Consider the following 21,722-nt stretch of genomic DNA (forward strand, 5'->3'; position numbering starts at 1 on the left):
CCACGCCAATTTGCTTGTAATTCAGCACTTAGAAACCCTGTATTTAGGTGGGAATCATGTAAGGGTAGTGTGTGAGAGAGTATGAAGAAATGCTCAAGAATGTGCACTGAAGCAGAGACTTGCGACTGCATCTTACGGGTGGCTCACGACTAGCAAGCTGCCAGATGATGCACACAAGTGAAGCATGCAAAGAAGTTGAATCGTCATGCCAGCTGTAGCACTACAGGACAAAAAGTCCAGACTAGCCATTTAGTTAGCTCGCGGCTTGGACTTGCGACTCAGTTAAGTCGCGAGGCCAAGTCGCTAGTCCACTCTGTTTGGGAAAAATTGATTCTTCGCATTCCTTTCTCACTCTAGTATAAATACCCCTTATACCCACAAAATATAGAGAGTTTCTAGAGAGAATTTTGAGAGAGAAACCCTAGAGAAAAACAAGATTGACTCATCCACAATCTTTACATAGTGACTCTTCAAATTCCTTAACTCTCACCCTCTCCATTGTTACATCCTTGAGAGGTTCATTAGCCAAATCATTTTCTCATCATACCTATATCTGTGAGAAGACTTTTTGGTGCTTTGGGAAGCAGTTAGTACGGGACCAATCATTTTGGTTGATGCTATAGGTTATAGCGGAATCTGGTAAGCTAAAGAAGAAATATGTTCGACGCAACCTCATTGCAGTAGGAGCTTGAAGGGCTTAGGTACACTGGGTAGATTAGGTTTGGAGGGTCTTCAGCTATTCATGTATCCCAACTTCATTCTTTAGTGGATTATTTACAACTTGGACAGCGGCAAAAAGGTTTTACACCAAGGGCTTCGGTTTCCTCTTCGATAACACATCGTTGTGTTGTCCTTGTATTTGCATCTCTCTTCCCTTAATCTTTGCCATTTAATTTCTGTTGTGGATGTGATTTTATTTGGTTTAGATTGTTTATCAATTCTGTTATAAGCTTATATTCATTTTCCACACATATATTGTTTGATAATAAGCTTGAATTGGTAATTTGTAAATTGAGAGTATAAACGTTCAAGGTGTTTACAGACATTTTGAACATTCAATTGGTATCAGAGCGGGTGCATTTGCTGTGGTTTAATTACCTTAGTGCGATCCTTGACCTCTTTTGAAATGGATCGGTCTCAATCTTTAATTTCTCCACCATATTTTGATAGTAGCAATTATGCCTTTTGGAAGGTATGGATGAGAGCATTTTTATGTTCAATAGATGATATTGTTTGGGATGCCATTGATATTGGATGGACTAGGTGTAACACCCGCCTCACTTAAATTTGATTTTATTGCTTCTAAAGTGAAATTGATGAATTATTTAATTTATTTTGAAGGTGATATTATTTTATATTATGATATCTACAAAGAAAATAAATAAAAGATGTAATGTGAGAGTTATTTTGTGGATTATTCATATTAAACTTTTAGTCTCCTTATCAATTAAGGAAAAGAATAAGAGACTAAAACCTATTTGGATTAGGAGTTTAAGTGTTATTGGAATTCTTTAGAGTTTTAGCCCATCTAAACAACCTTGATATGAGTTTAGTGGGAATTAAAGTCTTGGAAGCTTATTTAAGTTTTAGTAGGTCTTAAACTCTAGTCCAAGTAGTAGTGTTATTTAAGAGTACTAATTGGAGTGAGATTGATCTTCCTAGACTGAATTAGAGTGTTATTTTAAAGATATATATACTGAATCTTTTAGGTCAGTCACGTGAAAGGGAGAGAGAGACACAGGATGCTAAAAGCTACGACAAAAAGGGTTATTGCCAAACTTGACAAAGACAACATCAAGGTAACCATTAACAAGCTGATTATTGATTGTGTGTGGTATCATAGGTTAAAGATACGTGTTGTTTATCTCCATACAGTAGAGTTTATATTACAATATTACATGGTGCAAGATATCTCTAAGTTGATGGTATAAGATTTCTTGAAGTTTCTGTGTTATGACTTAATTAAGTGGCATGACAGGTATTTATGTATATATGTAGAGAGTAAAGAGTCAAATTGATGTACATAGCATAGTGAGTCATAAGATTACATGATATCAGTACCCCAATTGAGATCGAATTTCCTATATCCAATTTAAATAGACTATCATGAGATGTAAGTAATACTGATGCTTGTGGATTATTTCGGATCTGATGGTAAAGTGTTAAATACTAATGATAGGCCTTTGGTTAAAAACATTGTTAGGATCTGACATGTAAGTATGATGTATAAAGGTCCATATGTGATTTTGGAAGAGGGATAGCATGAATGGTTTATATAAATAGTGTAAGTATGGCTTAACACGGTGAAATCATCTATTTGTGTATTAGGTTCAAGTGACATCGGCTTGGACAGTTGAGATCTATTGTGTTTTGGTGATTTGAGGTAAGTGGATTTCAGAACATGACATCTCTCAAGACGTATATATTTATATATATTTTTGGTAAATATATATATATATATATATATAATTGCAAAAGTGAAGTTTCCAAAAACTTATACCATTGTCTATGCATGATACATACTAGAATTTTATTATTTCTTGTATATTATTTTGAAACTGTATATGCTAAAGAATGACTCAAAACTATATTTTTGAGAAATTAATTGTTATATGATATATGATTAATATTGGCAATATTGTAATATAGTAAAAATGTTTTCAAACGGCTAGCTAGACAGTCTGCAACCTTTGCCAACAAAAGGTTAGGTGTTGGTCTTCGGCCGATGTAGTGTTATTGTGGTGTGGTGTAGTGTTATCGTTTGCTCTTTAGAGCCAGTGTTGCCTCTTTGAGGTTAGTGTTATTGCTCCCCATGGGAATCACTCACCAAGTGTTTAGCAGCTTATGTCTTTGTCTAGCTAATGTTTAATGTTTTCCACATCAAACTATTGTTTTATTGTTATTGGCTGTTACAAGTGGAACAATTGTTTATTACTATATTAAATTGTTTCTACCTATCTAGTGTATTTTGGCCAATTAAAGTGGTTACTATTTTATTTACAAATTACAATGTTATAGCAAATGTTTTCTTTCTAACAGTTTTATAGAATATATTATATTACCGTTAAAGCTATATAGTAAATGTTTTGTAAAGACTATATTTTGTTAATGATACTAATGTATTTGTTTTGAAAGACATCCTCATGTTATGTAGTCTCTTATTGGGCTTCTAGCTCACCCCTCTTTCTCCACCCATTTAGATTAGAGTAGTGGGATATCTTTTGGTGGTAGATCATTGGAGACATAGATTGAAGACTTCTTTTGGAGCTATGTTATTAGTTGATGGAGTGTTTTAGTATATTTTCTTAGGATAGTAATTTTGGCATTTGTGGAACTCTTTGAGATTGTATTTGGAGACTTTAATGTTAAAGTTTTTGTTTTATGGATTTCATAGGAAAGATTTTGATTATTTAAAGTTTATTTGTGGATATTTAATTACGCTTTGTTCCATTATATTATTGTTGATTATTTATAAGATAGGTTATGCATCTAAATCCTTGGTATGGGTTTGGGGTGTTAGACTAGGCCAGAGGCTACCAAATCCACGTGGGATAAGGCAGCTCCCGCGGCGTCTAATGTGAATAGTGAAGCACTAAACGCTATTTTTTGTGGTGTATCTCTAGATGAGTTCCACATGATATCTCACATCACTGTTGCCAAGGAGGTATGGCAGATATTGGAGACCACGTATGAGGGAACGAAGAAAGTAAAAGACACAAAGCTACAGATGCTGACCACCCGATTTGAGGAGCTCAGGATAAGTGAGGACGAGTCCTCTCTATAGTAAGCTGAATGAAGTGGTCATCGACAAGTTTAATTTGGGAGAGAAAATGGAGGATTCCAAGGTAGTAAGGAAGATCCTTCGGTCATTGCCGGAAAGCTTCCGTGCCAAGGTGACGGCGATTGAAGAGAGCAAGGATCTTGATGATATCAAAGTCCAAGAACTGGTTGGCTCACTTCAGACTTATGAATTGTCGTTGTCCACTCAAAGGAAGAGAAAATCTCTTGCTCTTAAAACCATAAATGAAAGGGTAGAAGCATATGACCCATTGGATGAGGATGTCGTCGAGAAAGATGTTGCTTACCTTGCAAAGAATTTCCACAAATTCCCGAAGTTTAGGAACAGTGGGAAATTCACAAGTTCCAGAAAGGAGAAGAAGGATTTCAAAATGAGAGACGGGAAGGACTCCCAATCTAATCAAGGAGTCACTTGTTTTGAATGTAATGGACCTGGCCATTTCAAAAAGGAATGTCCTAATTACTTAAGATCGAAGGGTAAGGTGTATGCCACCACTCTCAGTGACTTAGATTCCTCCACCTCAGATTCAGAGGATAGTTGTGATGAAGAAGGGAATTTCTCAGCATTTATAACTATTGCTCATGTTGAGTCTTCAAAGGACTTGAATTTGCTTATGCAAGATGTAAGGTTGAATTTATTCAACCATCTTATTGGCTTTATTCCGTGCCAAATTTGCTTGTAATTCAGCATTTAGTAACCCTGTAATTAGGTGGGTTTGATGTAAGGGTAGTGAGTGAGATAGAGTGAAGTTTGCTCAAGAGTGTGCAAGAAAACAGAGTGTCGCGGCTAGGACTCGCGGGTGACTCGCAGCTGCAAGCCGCCAGAAGCTACACACGTGCCAAGCATGCTGGAAGATGAACAGTCATGCTAGCTGGAGCACTACAGGACAAAACAGGACAACTGGCCATACGGTTATCTCGCGACTGGATCTCGCGACTTAGTCAAGCCGCGAGTTCAAGCCGCGAGCCACCCCTGTTTTGTAAAAACCTGACGTTTCACATTCCTCTCCACTCCAGTATAAATACCCCTATTACCCACGATTGAAAGAGAGCTTCCAGAGAGAATTTTGAGAGAGAAACCCTAGAGAAAAACCAGATTGTTTCACCCACAATCTCTACCTTAGAATCTCTTCAAATTCCTCAACTCTCTTCCTCTCCATTGTCAAATCCTTGAGAGGCATTATACCAAACCAGGTTCTCACCATCATCATCTTTGTGAGTCTGCTGTTTGGATTTCTGGGAAACAGTTAGGAAGGAACCAATCTTCATTGGTTGATGCTACGGTCTAGTAGCGGAATCCGGGAAGCTAGAAAAGAAAAAGGTTCGGCGCAACCTCATTGGAGCAAGAAGCTTGGAGGGCTTAGGTGCACTGGGTAGATTAGGCTTGGAGGGTCTATTGCTGTCCTTGTATCCCAACTATATTTTCTAGTGGATTGATTACTGCTTGGAGGGCGGCGGAGAGGTTTTTCGCCGAGGGCTTCGGTTTCCTCTTCGATAACACATCGCGTGTTGTCTTTGTGTTTGCATCTTCCTTCCTCTCTATCTTTGCCTTTTTATTTATCTGCTGTGGATATTAATCTATTATGGCTTAGATAGTATTTAATCAATTTCGTTTGATAGCATATGTTAAGTTTCCGCACACTAGTTGTTTGACATATTGCTTGAATTGATTATGTTGTTATTTGGGGGTCTAAACGTTCAAAGGTGTTTTTGTACACGTTTTTGAACTTTCAATTGGTATCAGAGCGGGTACACTTGTTGTGGTTTTATTACCTAAGTGTGATCCTAGACCCCTGTGTTGTGATTGTTTGTTTTGGAATATACCATGCTGAATTGTAGCTTAATTGTTTGTGAAAATGACTCTATGCATATGTCTGAAAGGTGTCTTACTGATGTGTTTGTAGAGTTGTTAAAAACTAAGAAACATGTTAGAGATTTTGTTCACATGCTGGAATGTCTTGAAAATCAGAATTATGTCTTACACAGTAGCATATCTGAATCTAAATCATTGATTAAGAAATATAAAAGAAAGAATAGAATGTTGTGTGAGATGATTGAGAATCTGAAAATGAAGAATCAGACTGAAAGAAGCATGAAAACAGATGATGAATTTGTGTTTGAAGGTCAAGAATGTCTATCACATGTGAACCTATTTGTGCATACCTCATTGAAGGTGTTTAATGCGTGTTTGTGGTATCTTGACAGTGGGTGTTCTCGCCATATGACAGGGGATAAGTCTCTGTTCAAGACACTCAAAGAAAAGGTCGGTGACTATGTGACCTTTGGTGATGGAAGTCATGCTCAAGTCCTAGGCAAAGGAACCATTGAGATACCTGGTTTGCCGCTGTTGAAAGATGTGCTGTACATAAAAGGACTGAAGGTGAATTTGCTGAGCATCACTCAAATTTGTGATGATGATTTTCTGGTACAATTCTCTAAGAAAGGATGTTTGATCATCAATGAAGAGGGGATTCAGGTTTTGGAAGGAAATCGGACTACTGATAACTGTTATGGAATTGTTCCCACGGCACCAATATCGTGTAGAAGTGCTCATGTGGATACGTTGGAGTTGTGGCATCACAGATTTGGGCATGCCAACTTCAAACAAGTAGCGAAAGTTTTAAAACTTGAAGCAGTTGAGGGACTTCCTAAGTTTGGAAAAGTGAAGAAGACCGTTTGTGGTGCGTGTCAAATGGGGAAGCAAACTAAGGCAAGTCATCACAAGGTGAATGTGATAGCCACCTCTCGGTGCTTGGAGTTACTTCATGTTGATCTTATGGGGCCTACCAGAACAGAAAGCCTAGGGGGTAAGAGATACATTATGGTTGTTGTGGACGACTACTCAAGATACACTTGGGTTGATTTCCTTAGAGAAAAATCAGAGGCTTGTGAGAGGTTGGAGATTCTGTGCAAGAAACTACAAAACGAAAAAGGGATTCCAATAGCCAAAGTTAGAAGTGATCATGGGAGGGAATTTGAGAATGCGAGATTCGAGTCCTTCTGTGAGAAGAATGGAATTAAAAGAGAATTTTCAGCTCCCAAAACTCCACAACAAAACGGAGTGGTAGAGAGAAAAAATCGTGTGATTCAAGAGATGGCAAGAGTCATGTTGCTTAACAAGCAAATACCTCAAAGTTTTTGGGGAGAAGCTGTCAACACCTCGTGTCACATTGGAAATAGGATTTTCTTTCGAGTTGGTACAAAGAAGACTGCCTATGAGATATGGAATGGGAAGAAGCCAAAAGTGAAGTATTTCCGGGTGTTTGGAAGTAAATGCTATATCCTAAATGATCGAGAGAATCTTGGGAAGTTTGATGCGAGAAGTGATGAGGGTATTTTTCTTGGCTACTCTACTACAAGTCGAGCGTATAGAGTGTTTAACAAGAGAACAAAAACTGTGATGGAGTCCATAAATGTCAAGATTGATGATGCCTTACCTAAGGTGGAAATGATTGATGATGTAGAAGGGCCGAGCACCAAAGAGGCCGATGTTGAGGTAGAAGCTTTGGATATAGAAGGTGAAGAACCTATACCAGAAGTAGAATCAACTCCCATCAACCCAAGAATGGAAACGAGATCGATGTCTAGAACATCAAGCCCTCTTACTCCTCCGGAAGTCCATCCTCCTATCTCTCGTAGTGATGAAGTTTCCACTTCAAAAAGGCCATCTTCAAGAGTTATCAAGAATCATCCGGAAAGTAATATCATAGGATCTCTTGATGACGGTCTTCGCCTCAGGAAAGGAAACGTTCTGCTAGCCAATCATGTAACATATCACTGTTATCTTGCACAATTTGAACCAAAAAGGGTTGAAGAGGCTCTTCAAGATGAGAATTGGGTCGAGTCAATGCATGAAGAGCTGAATCAGTTTGTGAGGAATGATGTGTGGGAACTTGCTCCACGGCTCGAGAACGTTCATGTTATAGGCACAAAATGGATTTTTAAAAACAAAACTGATGAAGATGGAGAAATAATTCGAAACAAATCTCGGTTGGTAGCCCAAGGATACACTCAAGTTGAAGGAGTGGATTTTGATGAATCTTTTGCTCCGGTGGCAAGACTCAAATCCATTCGCATCCTCATGTCCATTGCGTGCACCTTGAATTTCAAACTTTATCAAATGGATGTAAAGTGCGCATTCCTGAATGGATATCTAAATGAAGAAGTATTTGTTGAGCAACCAAAAGGATTTGAAGATCCTCATTTTCCAGATCATGTACTAAGATTGAAGAAAGCCCTTTATGGCTTAAAACAAGCGCCTAGAGCCTGGTACGATCGTCTTACACATTATCTTCTAGACAGAGGTTTCAAGAGAGGGTATGCAGATCGAACTCTGTTTGTCAAAAATGATGAAGATTATCTCCTTGTGGCACAAGTCTATGTTGATGACATAGTGTTTGGGGCAACCATCGAAGATCGTGCTACTGAATTTTCTGAAGAGATGAAGAAGGAGTTTGAGATGAGTATGGTGGGGGAGCTCACATTTTTCTTGGGTCTTCAAGTCAAACAACAGAAGGAGGGTATTTTTGTATCTCAAGAAAAGTATGCCAGAAACATTGTCAAGAAGTTTGGACTAGACTCCAAAAAACACGCCTCCACCCCCATGAGCTCTTCCACTAAACTGAATGTGGATTCGTCGAGAGTTGAAGTAAGTCCTAGATTGTATAGGAGCATCATAGGAAGTTTGCTCTACCTTACAGCCAGTAGACCGGACATTGCTTTCAGTGTGGGCGTATGTGCCAGGTACCAAGCTAATCCGAAAGAATCTCATCTGACTGCTGCTAAGAGAATCATTCGATATGTGAATGGTACTGCAAACTATGGTCTGTGGTATTCAAAAGACTCAAATGATTGTCTTGCTGGGTATTCAGATGCAGATTGGGCTGGCAGTGTAGACGATCGGAAAAGCACTTCAGGCGGCTGTTTTTATCTTGGTAACAACCTTGTCTCGTGGATGAGCAAGAAGCAGAATTCAGTGTCTCTATCTACTGCAGAAGCAGAATACATCGCTGCTGGAAGTTGCTGCACTCAGCTTCTTTGGATGAAGAAATTACTTCATGACTATGGAATTCCTCAAGAAACGATGTATGTCTTCTGTGACAACACCAGTGCCATCAATCTTTCCAAGAATCCTGTCCAGCATTCAAAGTCTAAACACATAGAGATACGCTATCATTTCATTCGGGATTTGGTAGAGGAAAGAGTTGTGTGTCTTGAGTTCATACACACCGACAATCAAAAGGCGGACATCTTCACCAAGCCTCTCGATGGTCCACGGTTTGAATCACTCCGTAAGACCATTGGTGTCGACTAGACATGTCACCATTCAAAAAGGCTGCTATAAAAGGAGGTAGTTCCAAAGGGAAGGAACCAGTAATAGATGTTGATGATTTCTCACCTCAACCAAAAGGGACTCGCTCTTCATCAAAGAGATTCGATCCCGACAAGTTCAGATCATATGCAGCCTATCAGTCTTATGAGAATTTCTTTCTTCATGCCAAACCATTACTAGAGAGAGCTTTGGATCAGCCATCACTTCATGACACTGACATTCCGAAATGGTTTGCTCACAAGGATTGGAATTACCTTCTCTCTGATCCGGATGACGCATATGAAGAGTTGGTAAAAGAATTTTATGCCAACGCAATTGTGGAAGGAGATGAACTTAAGTGCTGGGTTCGGAAAAAGAGCTTTTCTGTCTCTCCTGCATATCTGGCAGAAATTCTTCACATCAACAGACCCATTTTCCGACATTCGCCGGTTTACGATGATCTCTGTCCTGATGAAGAGCTTCTTAAAGAAAGTCTTGGTCAAGATTTGGATTTCTCGCCCAATGGCAAATCCATCAGTGTTTCATCTCTCTCTCCAAAGCTGAGAGTGCTTACAATTGTAATGTTTCACAATTTGTACCCTTTGTCAAGCACTGGGTATATGAACCTTGGACGGGCTTTGTTTCTTCATGATCTGATCTCTGATGTGGAAATAGACATCTGTGCTCATATCTTTCATGTTCTGCGCAAAACGGTTCTTCGACATGAGTCTCGGATATGCGTTCCTTTTTGCAGTCTCATTTCCCGGATCTTGAAGCTCAAGGGAATTTATCCAATGGCTGATGAATCCCCTATGTCCAAACCAAGTCCAATCAACATGCGTACATTCAATGCAAGCATTGGACATAGTTGGAAGAGAGCCAAACCAGAAACTTCTGCATCTCACAATGACTCTCAGTTTAGCACTCTCTCCCTGGATGAGAAACTTGATCGCATTGTCTCCTCTGTCCACGAGTTGAATACAAAGATGTCTGGACTCACCGCTTCTCTACACCATCAAAACACTCGGTGGGATATGAAGTTTACTTCTCTTCAAACTCAACTGGATCAAATTCAGAGAAAGCTGGAAGAGGATGACTAGCCTATTCCATGACAAAAAGGGGGAGAGATAGGCATGATCAAAGGGGGAGTGTCTTTACATTCTTCTTCTCTTTAAGTTGATATATTGTGTTTTGTAAACTGTTATTCAGGATGTTTTGTGTTTTGTACCCATGTGCTTATGTAAGCTTTTAGGGTTATGTTTTTATGCATATTTGTAGGCTTTATGGTATGTACCTTGCTTAATGCAGCCTTTATGCTTTGTTAAAATCAGTACTTTAATCTAAATGGTATGCATTTTGGTTTATGTACTGTCACTCTTGTGCCCTTGTAGGATTGTTCCTAGATGCATATGACTTGTGTGATATGCATTGGTTGAGTGTTAAGCATACAAGTGTCTTGCCTTGTGCTTGTTAACTTGTATGTCCTTGTGTTCATTCCAAGTGTGAATGAGCATTGTGATCACTACCTTGTGGTGTTCACTTGGTTGATCAAGCCATGGTTTGTTTCATAACTCCATCTTTGCTTGATCACTTATTGCCTGTTTCATATGCATTTTATAATTCTCTGCTTACAATGATCATGGTGTATTGTTGTGTTTCAGGAGTATTATGTTCATATGATTCAAGTGCTTCACAGCTTCTAGAGTTAGACGTGAGTGAGTTTTGTTCAACTGTTCCCAACTCACAGGTTAAGTCTAGAGTCTGTTTTAGGGTTTTGTCACGGAATAGCCAAAGGGGGAGATTGTAAGGTTGAATTTATTCAACCATCTTATTGGCTTTATTCCGTGCCAAATTTGCTTGTAATTCAGCATTTAGTAACCCTGTAATTAGGTGGGTTTGATGTAAGGGTAGTGAATGAGATAGAGTGAAGTTTGCTCAAGAGTGTGCAAGAAAACAGAGTGTCGCGGCTGGGACTCGCGAGTGACTCGCGGCTGCAAGCCGCCAGAAGCTACACACGTGCCAAGCATGCTGGAAGATGAACAGTCATGCTAGCTGGAGCACTACAGGACAAAACAGGACAACTGGCCATACGGTTATCTCGCGACTGGATCTCGCGACTTAGTCAAGCCGCGAGTTCAAGCCGCGAGCCACCCCTGTTTTGTAAAAACCTGACGTTTCACATTCCTCTCCACTCCAGTATAAATACCCCTATTACCCACGATTGAAAGAGAGCTTCCAGAGAGAATTTTGAGAGAGAAACCCTAGAGAAAAACCAGATTGTTTCACCCACAATCTCTACCTTAGAATCTCTTCAAATTCCTCAACTCTCTTCCTCTCCATTGTCAAATCCTTGAGAGGCATTATACCAAACCAGGTTCTCACCATCATCATCTTTGTGAGTCTGCTGTTTGGATTTCTGGGAAACAGTTAGGAAGGAACCAATCTTCATTGGTTGATGCTACGGTCTAGTAGCGGAATCCGGGAAGCTAGAAAAGAAAAAGGTTCGGCGCAACCTCATTGGAGCAAGAAGCTTGGAGGGCTTAGGTGCACTGGGTAGATTAGGCTTGGAGGGTCTATTGCTGTCCTTGTATCCCAACTATATTTTCTAGTGGATTGATTACTGCTTGGAGGGCGGCGGAGAGGTTTTTCGCCGAGGGCTTCGGTTTCCTCTTCGATAACACATCGCGTGTTGTCTTTGTGTTTGCATCTTCCTTCGTTTCTATCTTTGCCTTTTTATTTATCTGCTGTGGATATTAATCTGTTATGGCTTAGATAGTATTTAATCAATTTCGTTTGATAGCATATGTTAAGTTTCCGCACACTAGTTGTTTGACATATTGCTTGAATTGATTATGTTGTTATTTGGGGGTCTAAACGTTCAAAGGTGTTTTTGTACACGTTTTTGAACTTTCACAAGAACTTAGGGAGAATAGTGATGAGGAATCCAAGGGAATCGTAGAAGAATCAGATGCTGAAGAAGATGAAGATACAACCAGTCTTCAAGAGAATTACAACTCACTCCTTGAGAAGTCAGGAAAGTATGCAAGGGTGGCCAAGGCGGCTGTGAAAAAGATGAAGAAAGCAGAGGAGGACTATAGAAGTCTTCTAGTAAGATATAAGGAGGCCAAGTGTGAGATTGAGACGCTAAATGGTAAGCTAACCAAAGCTTATACCAAGCTGAAATTCCTTGAGCTTGAGGTGGTTCAAGCAAATGCCAAGGTAGAGCGAGTATACACAAAGAAGCTTGATGATGTTCTCTCTCATCAAAAACCCTTCTTCGACAAAACCGGATTAGGATACATCAGAGAAAGTAGTTCGGCTGTGAATATCTCCAAAGAAGTGAAATTTGTGAAGGCCAAAGAACCGGTTGTAGTTGCCCTTATTGTGGAGAAGGAAAAGGTTGAGAAAAAGAAGAATGTGGCCGAACAACGGGTTATGAACAAGCCCCGTAACCAATCTGTGGTCAGGTCTGAAGCCAGAGGGGAATCACGTTTGCCATCATTGTGGACTTCAAGGGCACACCCGACCCAATTGTCATAAGCTTAGAGCATTGAAGAATGCAAGTGATCAAAGGTCAAGAGAACCAAGAAATGACAAGAGGACTTGGGTTGTTGAGTCATCAAGAGGTTGAAATGCTGATCCCGGTGTGATGGACGTGATGAAGATGATCGGTGCATTCACCACTTGCTTGGAAAACTTCACTAGAAGGTTTGAAAGTCCTAACTCTCGTACCCAATCCTATAGGGATATCACCCCAAACGCATGTGACGTGTAGGTGAAATAGGGTACTCATGCATAAGCATTACAACATGTCCATGCATTAATACTTCCTATATTTTCGTGACGATGCTTGGTTGTGCGCTTGGTGCTAGTTTAAGTTGAAAATCGTTTGTTAGTTTGCTTTTGCTTTAAATGTTTTTACATTGTTGTTTTTTATCAATTTTTTTGTGTGTCAAAAATCCAAAAACACATAAAAAGTAGAAAATCAAAATAGTTTGATCGACATCGTTGAGTTTTGTCTCAAAACATATTTTGCCTTGTACCTTTATACTAATGGCCTTGTGCATTTACGAGCATAGCTTGTTCCCTATGCACTTATATCATTGTGGTAGAAATTTTGACATCTATGTGACTGTTGTAAATAGATCTTCAAACTTGTAATGAATGATTAGTTAATGGTGTTGTTGATCTTGAGACATGCATAGACTTGTGCCTATATATCTTCCCTCTCATTTATTTTATTGATTTTTCTTAAAGAGCTCACCAAATGTAAATCTCCAAATGAAAAGAGATATTGAGCTACAAAAGCCTGTTGCACATACTAGTATTTGACTAGGAAAAAGGGAAAGCGACGTAAAATGAAATGTATGATGTCCAAAAAGCCAAAGGCTTGCTCATCAAAGTGAAATATAAAAAATTTCAGGCATTGATCTCACAATGAGATGTAATGATTCAAAAAGATCAAATGATATGATGTGAATGGAGCCAAATGAAAAGTTTCAAAATTATGTAATCAAGTTTATGTGGGAGGTCATATATGCATATTTCTATAATTGAGATGAGTCACTCTATCTAGTACTAATTGTGTATGCCTTGGTTGAATTGATCATTGAAGCTTCACTTTAGACTAAGGACTATCTCATTGTTGATATCCACACACATCACACATGTCTATATTCAACGAATGCCATATTCATTTGTGTGATTGTACTTGATTAAATGTGTTTTCACATGCTCAATTTTTGTTGATCAAACACCAAAAAGATTTTTGAGTGTTTAGTTGTTTTTGGAAAGTATTTTGTTTTTGCAAAAATTGTCAAAATCTTCAAAAACAATGTTGCCCTGTTCTGGCGACTTAGTCGTGGGTTGGTCCAGTCGCATGCCCCAGTTGCGAGCCCACACAAAGATTTTTCACAACTCACTGGCGGGTAAATGTCCCAGTCGCAAAAAATACTTAGAATATTTTTCAAAATTTAGGTTTTTAATGTTTCTCGCGACTTAGTCTGGCGAGTTGTTCGCGGGTGGAAGGTCTAGTTGCGAGGGGTACAAAGAAATTTTCGCGGCTTACCTCGTGACTTTCTCGCTGGTAGAACTTCCAGTCAAGAAAAGCACTTAGAAAATTTTTCAAAAATTTTGGTTTCAAAGAGTATTGAGACTTACCCTAGTGACCTGCACGCAACTTAACTCAGTCGCGAAAATCGCGTGTTTTGCTCAATTTGGTCAGTTTTTTTAAACATTTGGGTTTTCCCTCGAACATTTTATGTCTTTTCATTGTCTTCCCTGATAGAACCTCTCTCAAACCCACCGTGTTTCTCACAAAAGCCTCCATTGTTGCTCATCTTTTCATCTTCAAGCCCCAAGAAAAAGGTATGGGCTTTTTTATTCTCTCTTTATACTTCATGATTATAGTTGTGTCTTCATGATTTTGTGAGGTATTGTTGATGATTTGAGAAATATGGTGTTTCGAACATGGGTTTGTTATTTGTGTTGTGTTTGACTGAATGGGTTCTATTGTTCTTGACTTTAAGTTGTTAAATGTTATTATTATTGTGTTTGTTGCTTCTGTTTTGAGTTAGTATTGACTGATCTGTGTTCGTTTGTTCATCTCATACCCATTAAGATATGTCTCATTGACATGTGTTTTTTTTGGAACTAATGTGTAATACACTGTTTGTGAGTGTGGTTGGTTCATAATGAGTGATTATTGCATGATGGGTCACATGTTTGGCTGTGTATTCTAGAGTGTTCATGATTGAGTTGTTGTGCTCACTGTCACAATGTGTTATTTATAAGAATTGTTGATAGTTTGCTCTGTCCTTTTCTATGCCACTAACATGTTACTAATGTTTTGAGTTTCCATCTAGTGTGTGTGTGTGTGTGTGTGTGTGTTTTTTTTTTTTTTGTGGGCTTTGCTGCTGTGTTATGCAGATGACTCCTACCAAGAAGAAAACTACTACCAAGAAGAGTGATAAAAGGCTGAAGATGGACAATACCAAGTTCAGGTCTCCTCATCACTTTGAGAGATATAGAGATTTTTACTTGAAGGCACCTCTTATCCAGTAGAGATTTATTGACTTAGTGGATTTTAAGGACACCTTCATTCCAAGCTGTTTTGAGGGCAGGGGTTGGGATAAGTTTTTGAGTGACCTGCCTGGAGTTTGTGAACCTTTGATCAGGGAGTTTTATGCCAATGCAGTGTTACGAGAGCATGAGATAAATTGTTGGATACGAGGAAAGGAATTTACCATAGATGTGGATGACATAGATGATGTGTTAGGTTTAGAGGGCATGGATGATCATGATTTCACTCATTATAAGGATAGGATGTTGTCCTTAGAAACTATTCAGACACATATTGGTGGAGTGAGAAAGGGGAGATGCCTCAACACCGTAACCTTTCCATCAGATATGAGGTGTCTAACAGTGATTATGGTGTTTAACCTATACCCAGTGAAGAAGATGACCACAATCAACAATGCCAGAGCCATTTTCCTTATGAAGCTCAAGTAGAAAACCTACATAGACATCAGTGCTCACATCTTCTACACCATTGTAGATGAGACTAGAACAACCACCAAGGCCAAGCTGATTTTCCCTAGTCTTCTTATGAGGCTTTTTAGGTTGAAAGGTGTGGAAATCCCTCAAGATATTAGCCTAATGTCTACTCCCTCAGCAATTAACAAGCTAACCATCACAAGGATAAGAGTTCGTCTTCCGGGTGATGAAGAGGTAGGTGACCAAGAAGAAGGTGAACCCATGGACACTGAGATAGAGGCTGTAGGAGAACCCTCAAGCTCAAGAGGTCGTGGCAAGAGGAGCAGAGCTTCATCTTCATCAGCTGTACCTTCAGATGCATTCCAGATAATCCTAGAAAGGATTGCTGGGCTCAGAGATGTCCAAAATGAACAATCTAACAAACTGGCTGCACTTCAAGATCAGATGACCATCCTCTCAGCAAATTTTGACAGCTTCTCCAACAAGCAATGACCCTTTGGCCATTCCGATCAAAAAGGGGGAGATTTTTGGGGTAGCTCTTGAGGGGGAGTGCTAGTTTGAGGGGGAGCCTACATAAAACTTATATTTAGCAGTTTTTACCTCAGTTTTTACTTTATGTTTATGTTGGTGGAGTTGGTATTATGTTTTGAACAATGTTTTAATTATGGGTTTGCTACATACGTTGTTAAACACTTTGGTTAATTTCTTGGTTTTTAAACTCATGGTTTGTTTATGTGAGTATGCTGTTGGTACATTGGTTTATATATATATATATATATATATATATATATATATAAGGTGATTTTCAGTTTATATGTACTTTGGGTTTTGTACCTTTGCTTTGTAGCATAGTACTTGTTGTTTAATGTTTTGCATTTTCTTTAAGTACATCACTCTTGTGCCATTTGTTGGATTTTTATCCTTGATGTATTTACCTAGTTGATAGGCCACAAATTGAATGACCCCTTGTGATAGAAATTAATTAATTAATTAGCCAAATTATTAATTAATCAATTTATCATGCAAACGCGTGGTAGTACAAACAAATCACCAATAAACTAATAACGCAGCGAAAAATAAATAACACGGTGATTTGTTTACTAATAGGGAAAACCTAACGACAAAAACCCCACTGGGTGATTTTCAGGTCACCATTCCTAAAACTCCACTATTATCACAATAAGCGGTTACAAGTAAAGGAATCCAAGTACCTTATCAACCTACAGTTGAACCCTTATCCCAATACCCAATTGGACTTGTTCTGTAGTGACAGTTCTCCTTTCAGATGCATGACTCCCAGTACGTGACTAACAAATTACGCCGATCCTAGTACGCGACTTCAATCACCAACTAAGAAGGTTGTTGGTTGCAAAGTTCTTCAGTTCATCCACACGATAAAGATCAAGAAGATGCTTGGTCACAAAACCCTACGATGCACATACATAGCAACTTCTTCAAAAGAAAGAGATGAACTAGGGCAAGAACTTCGTCTCCGGTCACAATTTGCTTGAATAGAGTTTGCTCAAAACTTATGCAACTTGTAAACACTTTGACGGCCCTAAATTGATCCTTTTATATGTCTAGGGTTAGGAGAAAAGAAAGCCCAAAGACACATTCATGGATCCCAAGAAAATTAGATTTGAATTCTGAAAATCTTAAACCTCGATAGATAGCAGGTGTCGAGCACATCGAATAAAGAACAGCTTCCTTAAGCTCAATAGATGCAGCTATCGAGCTAGCTGTCAAGCTTTAATGATTTTGCACTCTGAACTTGTTTTCTTGAACAGACTTGAAAGCTTCAATACTTGATCTTGAAACAGAGTTTCTTGAAGTATTTAAAACATCCTAAATCTACCCAAATACAAGTAAAGTGCGTTTTGTCAAAGGATAAGCTAATTACATAAAATCATGACATATGTTCTTAGCAAGTGAAACACATATGTTCTAACACTAGTGTTTATGTATCGGTTGAGTGTTGGACATGCAAATGATTCCTTGCATTGAACTTATTAGCTTACATGTCCGAATGTTCATTCCATGTATGAATGAGTATTGTGATCACTATTTATAGTGATTGTTCATTTTTGGTCAAGTCTTGGTTTATTGCTTAATTCCATTTTGTTTGATCGTATTGTGCTTGCTCCATATGCATTATAAGTTTTCTGCATACAATGATCATATTGTGTTGTTGTGTTTTCAGGAGATACTTGTTCTTATGGTTTAAGAGCTTCACAGATTCTAGAGTTAGGTGTGAGAGAGTTTTGTTCAACTGTTCCCATCTCACATGTTAAGTCTAGAGTTTGTTTTAGGGTTTTGTCACGGAATAGCCAAAGGGGGAGATTGTAAGGTTGAATTTAGTCAACCATTTTGTTGGCTTTATTTCATGCCAATTTGCTTGTAATTCAGTACTTAGAAACCCTGTATTTAGGTGGGAATCATGTGAGGGTAGTGTGTGAGAAAGTGTGAAAAAATGCTCAAGAATGTGCACTGAAGTAGGGACTTGTGAATGGCTCGCGACTGGCAAGCCGCCAGATGAAGCATGCAAAGAAGTTGAACCGTCATGCCAGTTATAGCACTACAGGACAAAAAGTCTAGACTGGCCATTTGGTTAGCTCGCGGCTTGGACTCGCGACTCAGTCAAGTTGTGAGGCCAAGTCGCCAGTCCACTCTGTATGGAAAAAACTGACTCTTCGCATTCCTTTCTTATTCTAGTATAAATACCCCTTATACCCACGAAATATAGAGAGCTTCCAAAGAGAATTTTGAAAGAGAAACCCTAGAGAAAAACAAGATTGACTCATCCACAATTTTTACATAGTGACTCTTTAAATTCCTCAACTCTCACCCTTTCCGTTGTTACATCCTTGAGGAGTTCATTAGCCAAATCCTTTTCTCATCATACCTATATCTGTGAGAAGGCTTTTTGGTGCTTTGGGAAGCAGTTAGGAAGGGACCAATTCAGTTTGGTTGATGCTATGGGTTATAGCGGAATTCAGTAAGCTAAAGAAGAAATAGGTTCGGCGTAACCTCGTTGGAGTAGGAGCTTGGAGGGCTTAGGTACACTGGGTAGATTAGGCTTAAAGAGTTTTCTGCTGTTTATGTATCCCAACTTCATTCTTTAGTGGATTATTTACCGCTTGGTGAGCGGCGAAGAGGTTTTATGCCAAGGGTTTCGGTTTCCTCTTCGATAACACATCGTTGTGTTGTCCTTGTGTTTGCATCTCTCTTCCCTTAATCTTTGTCATTTAATTTCTGCTGTGGATGTGATTTTATTTGGTTTAGATTGTTTATCAATTCTGTTATAAGCTTATGTTCATTTTCCGCACATATATGGTTTGATAATAAGCTTGAATTGGTAATTTGTAAATTGGGGGTCTAAACGTTCAAGGTGTTCTATACATATTTTGAACATTCAACTGGATCCCGCAATAAGCCCATTGCATCAACCAAAATGAATTGGTTCTCTCTTGAACTACTTCCCAAACACCAATAACCTTCTCACTAATATGAATATGGCGAGGTAAGGATTTGGCTAAAGATCCTCTCAAGGGTTTGACAATGGAGAGGGTGAGAGTAAAGGAATTTAGAGAATCAAAGGTATAAGATTGTGGATGAATCAATCTTGTTATTCTCTAGGGTTTATCTCTCAAAATTCTCTCTAGAAGCACTCTATATTTTATGGGTATAAGGATATTTATAGTAGGGTGTGAGAAGGAATGTGAAAAGTCATTTTTCAGGCAAACAGGGTGCACTGGCGAGTCACTCGTGACTAGGACAAGTCACGAATTCCAGTCGCCAATTAACAGAATGGCCAGAAAGTTTTTTTTTTTTTTTTTTTTTTTTTTTTTTTTTTTTTTTTTTTTTTTTTTTTTTTTTTTCCTGTAGTGATCCAACTATCTTGACCCTTCAACTTCCTACATGCTTCACACATGTGTTGGACTCTGGCAAGTTACCACTCGCGAGTTAGTTGCAAGGTCCAGTCGTGAGAAGCCTTTTGATGCGCTTACTTAAGCAATTCTTCACACACTATCACACACAACTCTTACATTATTCTCACCTAAATACAGGGTTTCTAAATGCTGAATTACAAGTAAATTTGGCACGAAATAAAGCCAACACATAATTGAATAAATTCAATCTTACACTAGATAATTAATTATTTATTTGTCTAAATTTAATCCTCGATGGAGTGAGGTTTTAATATTTAAAACTATAGGTACACGGTAAAATTAACTATAGTGTGAGTTAATTAAATTTAAAAATATAGCGCTTTTGTCAACAATATATATATATTGCTTAGATTTTCCCTACATAGACACATATTTACCAAAATTTTTGTATACCCCAAATAAAAATAAAGGCATAACATGATCTAATATTTAGAAGACATAACTATCTTTCTTATTCATGGTCCAATACATGCCCATTCGATTTAAAGCTCAACAGACACATATCAAAGTGTCTTAACAAGTTCAATGAACCTAGATGAAACAAACCCAAACTAGTTTTTGAAAGCAAGCAAAACTGAAACTTTAACGTTACAAAATGAATGAACGCTATTACACAACCACTCAAAACCATTCTAATATGCTAACTACTCCAAGATTTGGGCTAAACCATTTCTCTACTCCAAGCTACGTTTTCTCCTCAATACATCCTCATAAACCTTCTTCTGGTCAGTAAGAGAGTTGGCCAGAGTCTCCTTCTGCAAGCACCTCTTTGCCCATGCAATAATCTTGGGGCACTCTGCCTCTATGTTGATATTGCCAAATACCTCATACACATGGAACCAGCTGTAGAAAGTGATAAGAGAAAGGTCCACAAACCCAAATGTTTCACCCCCAAAATAAGGCTTGTCACCAAGCTCCCCCTCTAATATCTTATAGATTTCAAAGAATTCCTTCTTGCCTACCTCCAGCTCTTCTCCTTTTGTGGTCAATAACTTCGTTGAAACATCATAAACCTGTATTTTCCGCAGATTACATAAAAGGATGAACAAGTAATAAATTTAAATCAAATCTATTCGGGTAGAAGAATATTAAAATGGTTTTTGATTGTGGTATAGAATAATAACTAATAAGACTCAATATCTTAGACGAATCCTCAACTATGAAATTGATAGAAAATATACACATTTCAAAGTGAATCTTTCAAAGGTCATCGCCTTAAAATTAAAACTCGTAAACCCAGAATATAAAGAAATTAAAATAATATAAAAGAAAAAAGAAATGGTATTAAAGGTACCTTCTTATCAACAAAATCAGCCCAGAACCTGGCATGAGCTCTCTGGTAAGGATCAGAGGGCAGCAATGGAGACTTATCGTTCCAGACCTCATCTATGTACTGAACAATGATGAGAGACTCACACACAGGTTTGCCATTGTGGATGAGAACTGGGATCTTCTTGTGAATGGGGTTCATCTCTAAAAGCAGAGGGCTCTTGTTAAATATATCCTGCTCCTTGTACTCATACTTGATACCCTTCTCGGCCAGTGCAATCCTGACTCTCATCCCAAACATACTGGGCCAGAAATCTAGCAGAATCACCTCGTCTGCCATTTTCATAGAACTGAAGATGTTGAAGCAAATAGAAAAAGCAGGGAAAAGAAAGAAGAGAGATGAAGAGAGAGATGGTATGCCAAAAACACTTGGAAGAGAGCGTGGATTTATAGTCAATAGTGTCGGCTCGGTATTTCATTAATAAACAAATAAATAATGCTAAAGTATGACTTTGACTAAAAAGCATTTTAGTACTCCCCTGACTATCTTATGAAAAATTTGTTTTTTTTTATTACTAAATTTGTTTTTAGTTTTCTGGATTCTTCCACAATCCGGTCGATGTCATTGCTTTCCTCATATAATTTTTCACTGTAGCATTGCTTACAGAGTGGGTGTTGAGTCCTTGACTCGGTTTTATTTTTATTTTTATTTTTATTCTATTGCATATGAATTTTGTTAAGAAGGAAACTGAGTAATTACAAAATAGAAAATACTGCCAATTTGACCTTACAAAAGGATTGAGGAGCATATCCTAAACCAAAGTAGATAGCTAGTCTGTTACATAGTGACCGAGATGCTAAAATGTCTAAGCAGAAACTTTATTTTTGACCCTTAGCAC

General features: G+C 38.4%; 1 protein-coding gene across 2 annotated transcripts; it reads right to left on the minus strand.

Annotated features, from left to right (window-relative positions):
• Positions 1-19,981: 19,981 nt before the first annotated feature.
• Positions 19,982-21,253, minus strand: LOC115987052 (probable glutathione S-transferase). 2 transcript variants are annotated; one of them, XM_031110496.1, is made up of 3 exons: positions 20,971-21,253; positions 20,849-20,940; positions 19,982-20,567 (listed from the first exon to the last, which is right to left on the minus strand). In XM_031110496.1, the coding sequence occupies exons 1-3, from the start codon at positions 21,167-21,169 to the stop codon at positions 20,229-20,231; spliced, it is 630 nt and encodes a 209-aa protein (XP_030966356.1). In that variant the 5' UTR covers positions 21,170-21,253; the 3' UTR covers positions 19,982-20,228. The 2 variants fall into 2 exon arrangements, with proteins under 2 accessions (XP_030966356.1, XP_030966355.1); XM_031110495.1 differs by having other exon boundaries at positions 20,849-21,253.
• Positions 21,254-21,722: the final 469 nt, after the last annotated feature.

This window comes from Quercus lobata, chromosome 4, assembly GCF_001633185.2.
Source record: "Quercus lobata isolate SW786 chromosome 4, ValleyOak3.0 Primary Assembly, whole genome shotgun sequence".
Classification (NCBI taxonomy): Eukaryota; Viridiplantae; Streptophyta; class Magnoliopsida; order Fagales; family Fagaceae; genus Quercus; species Quercus lobata.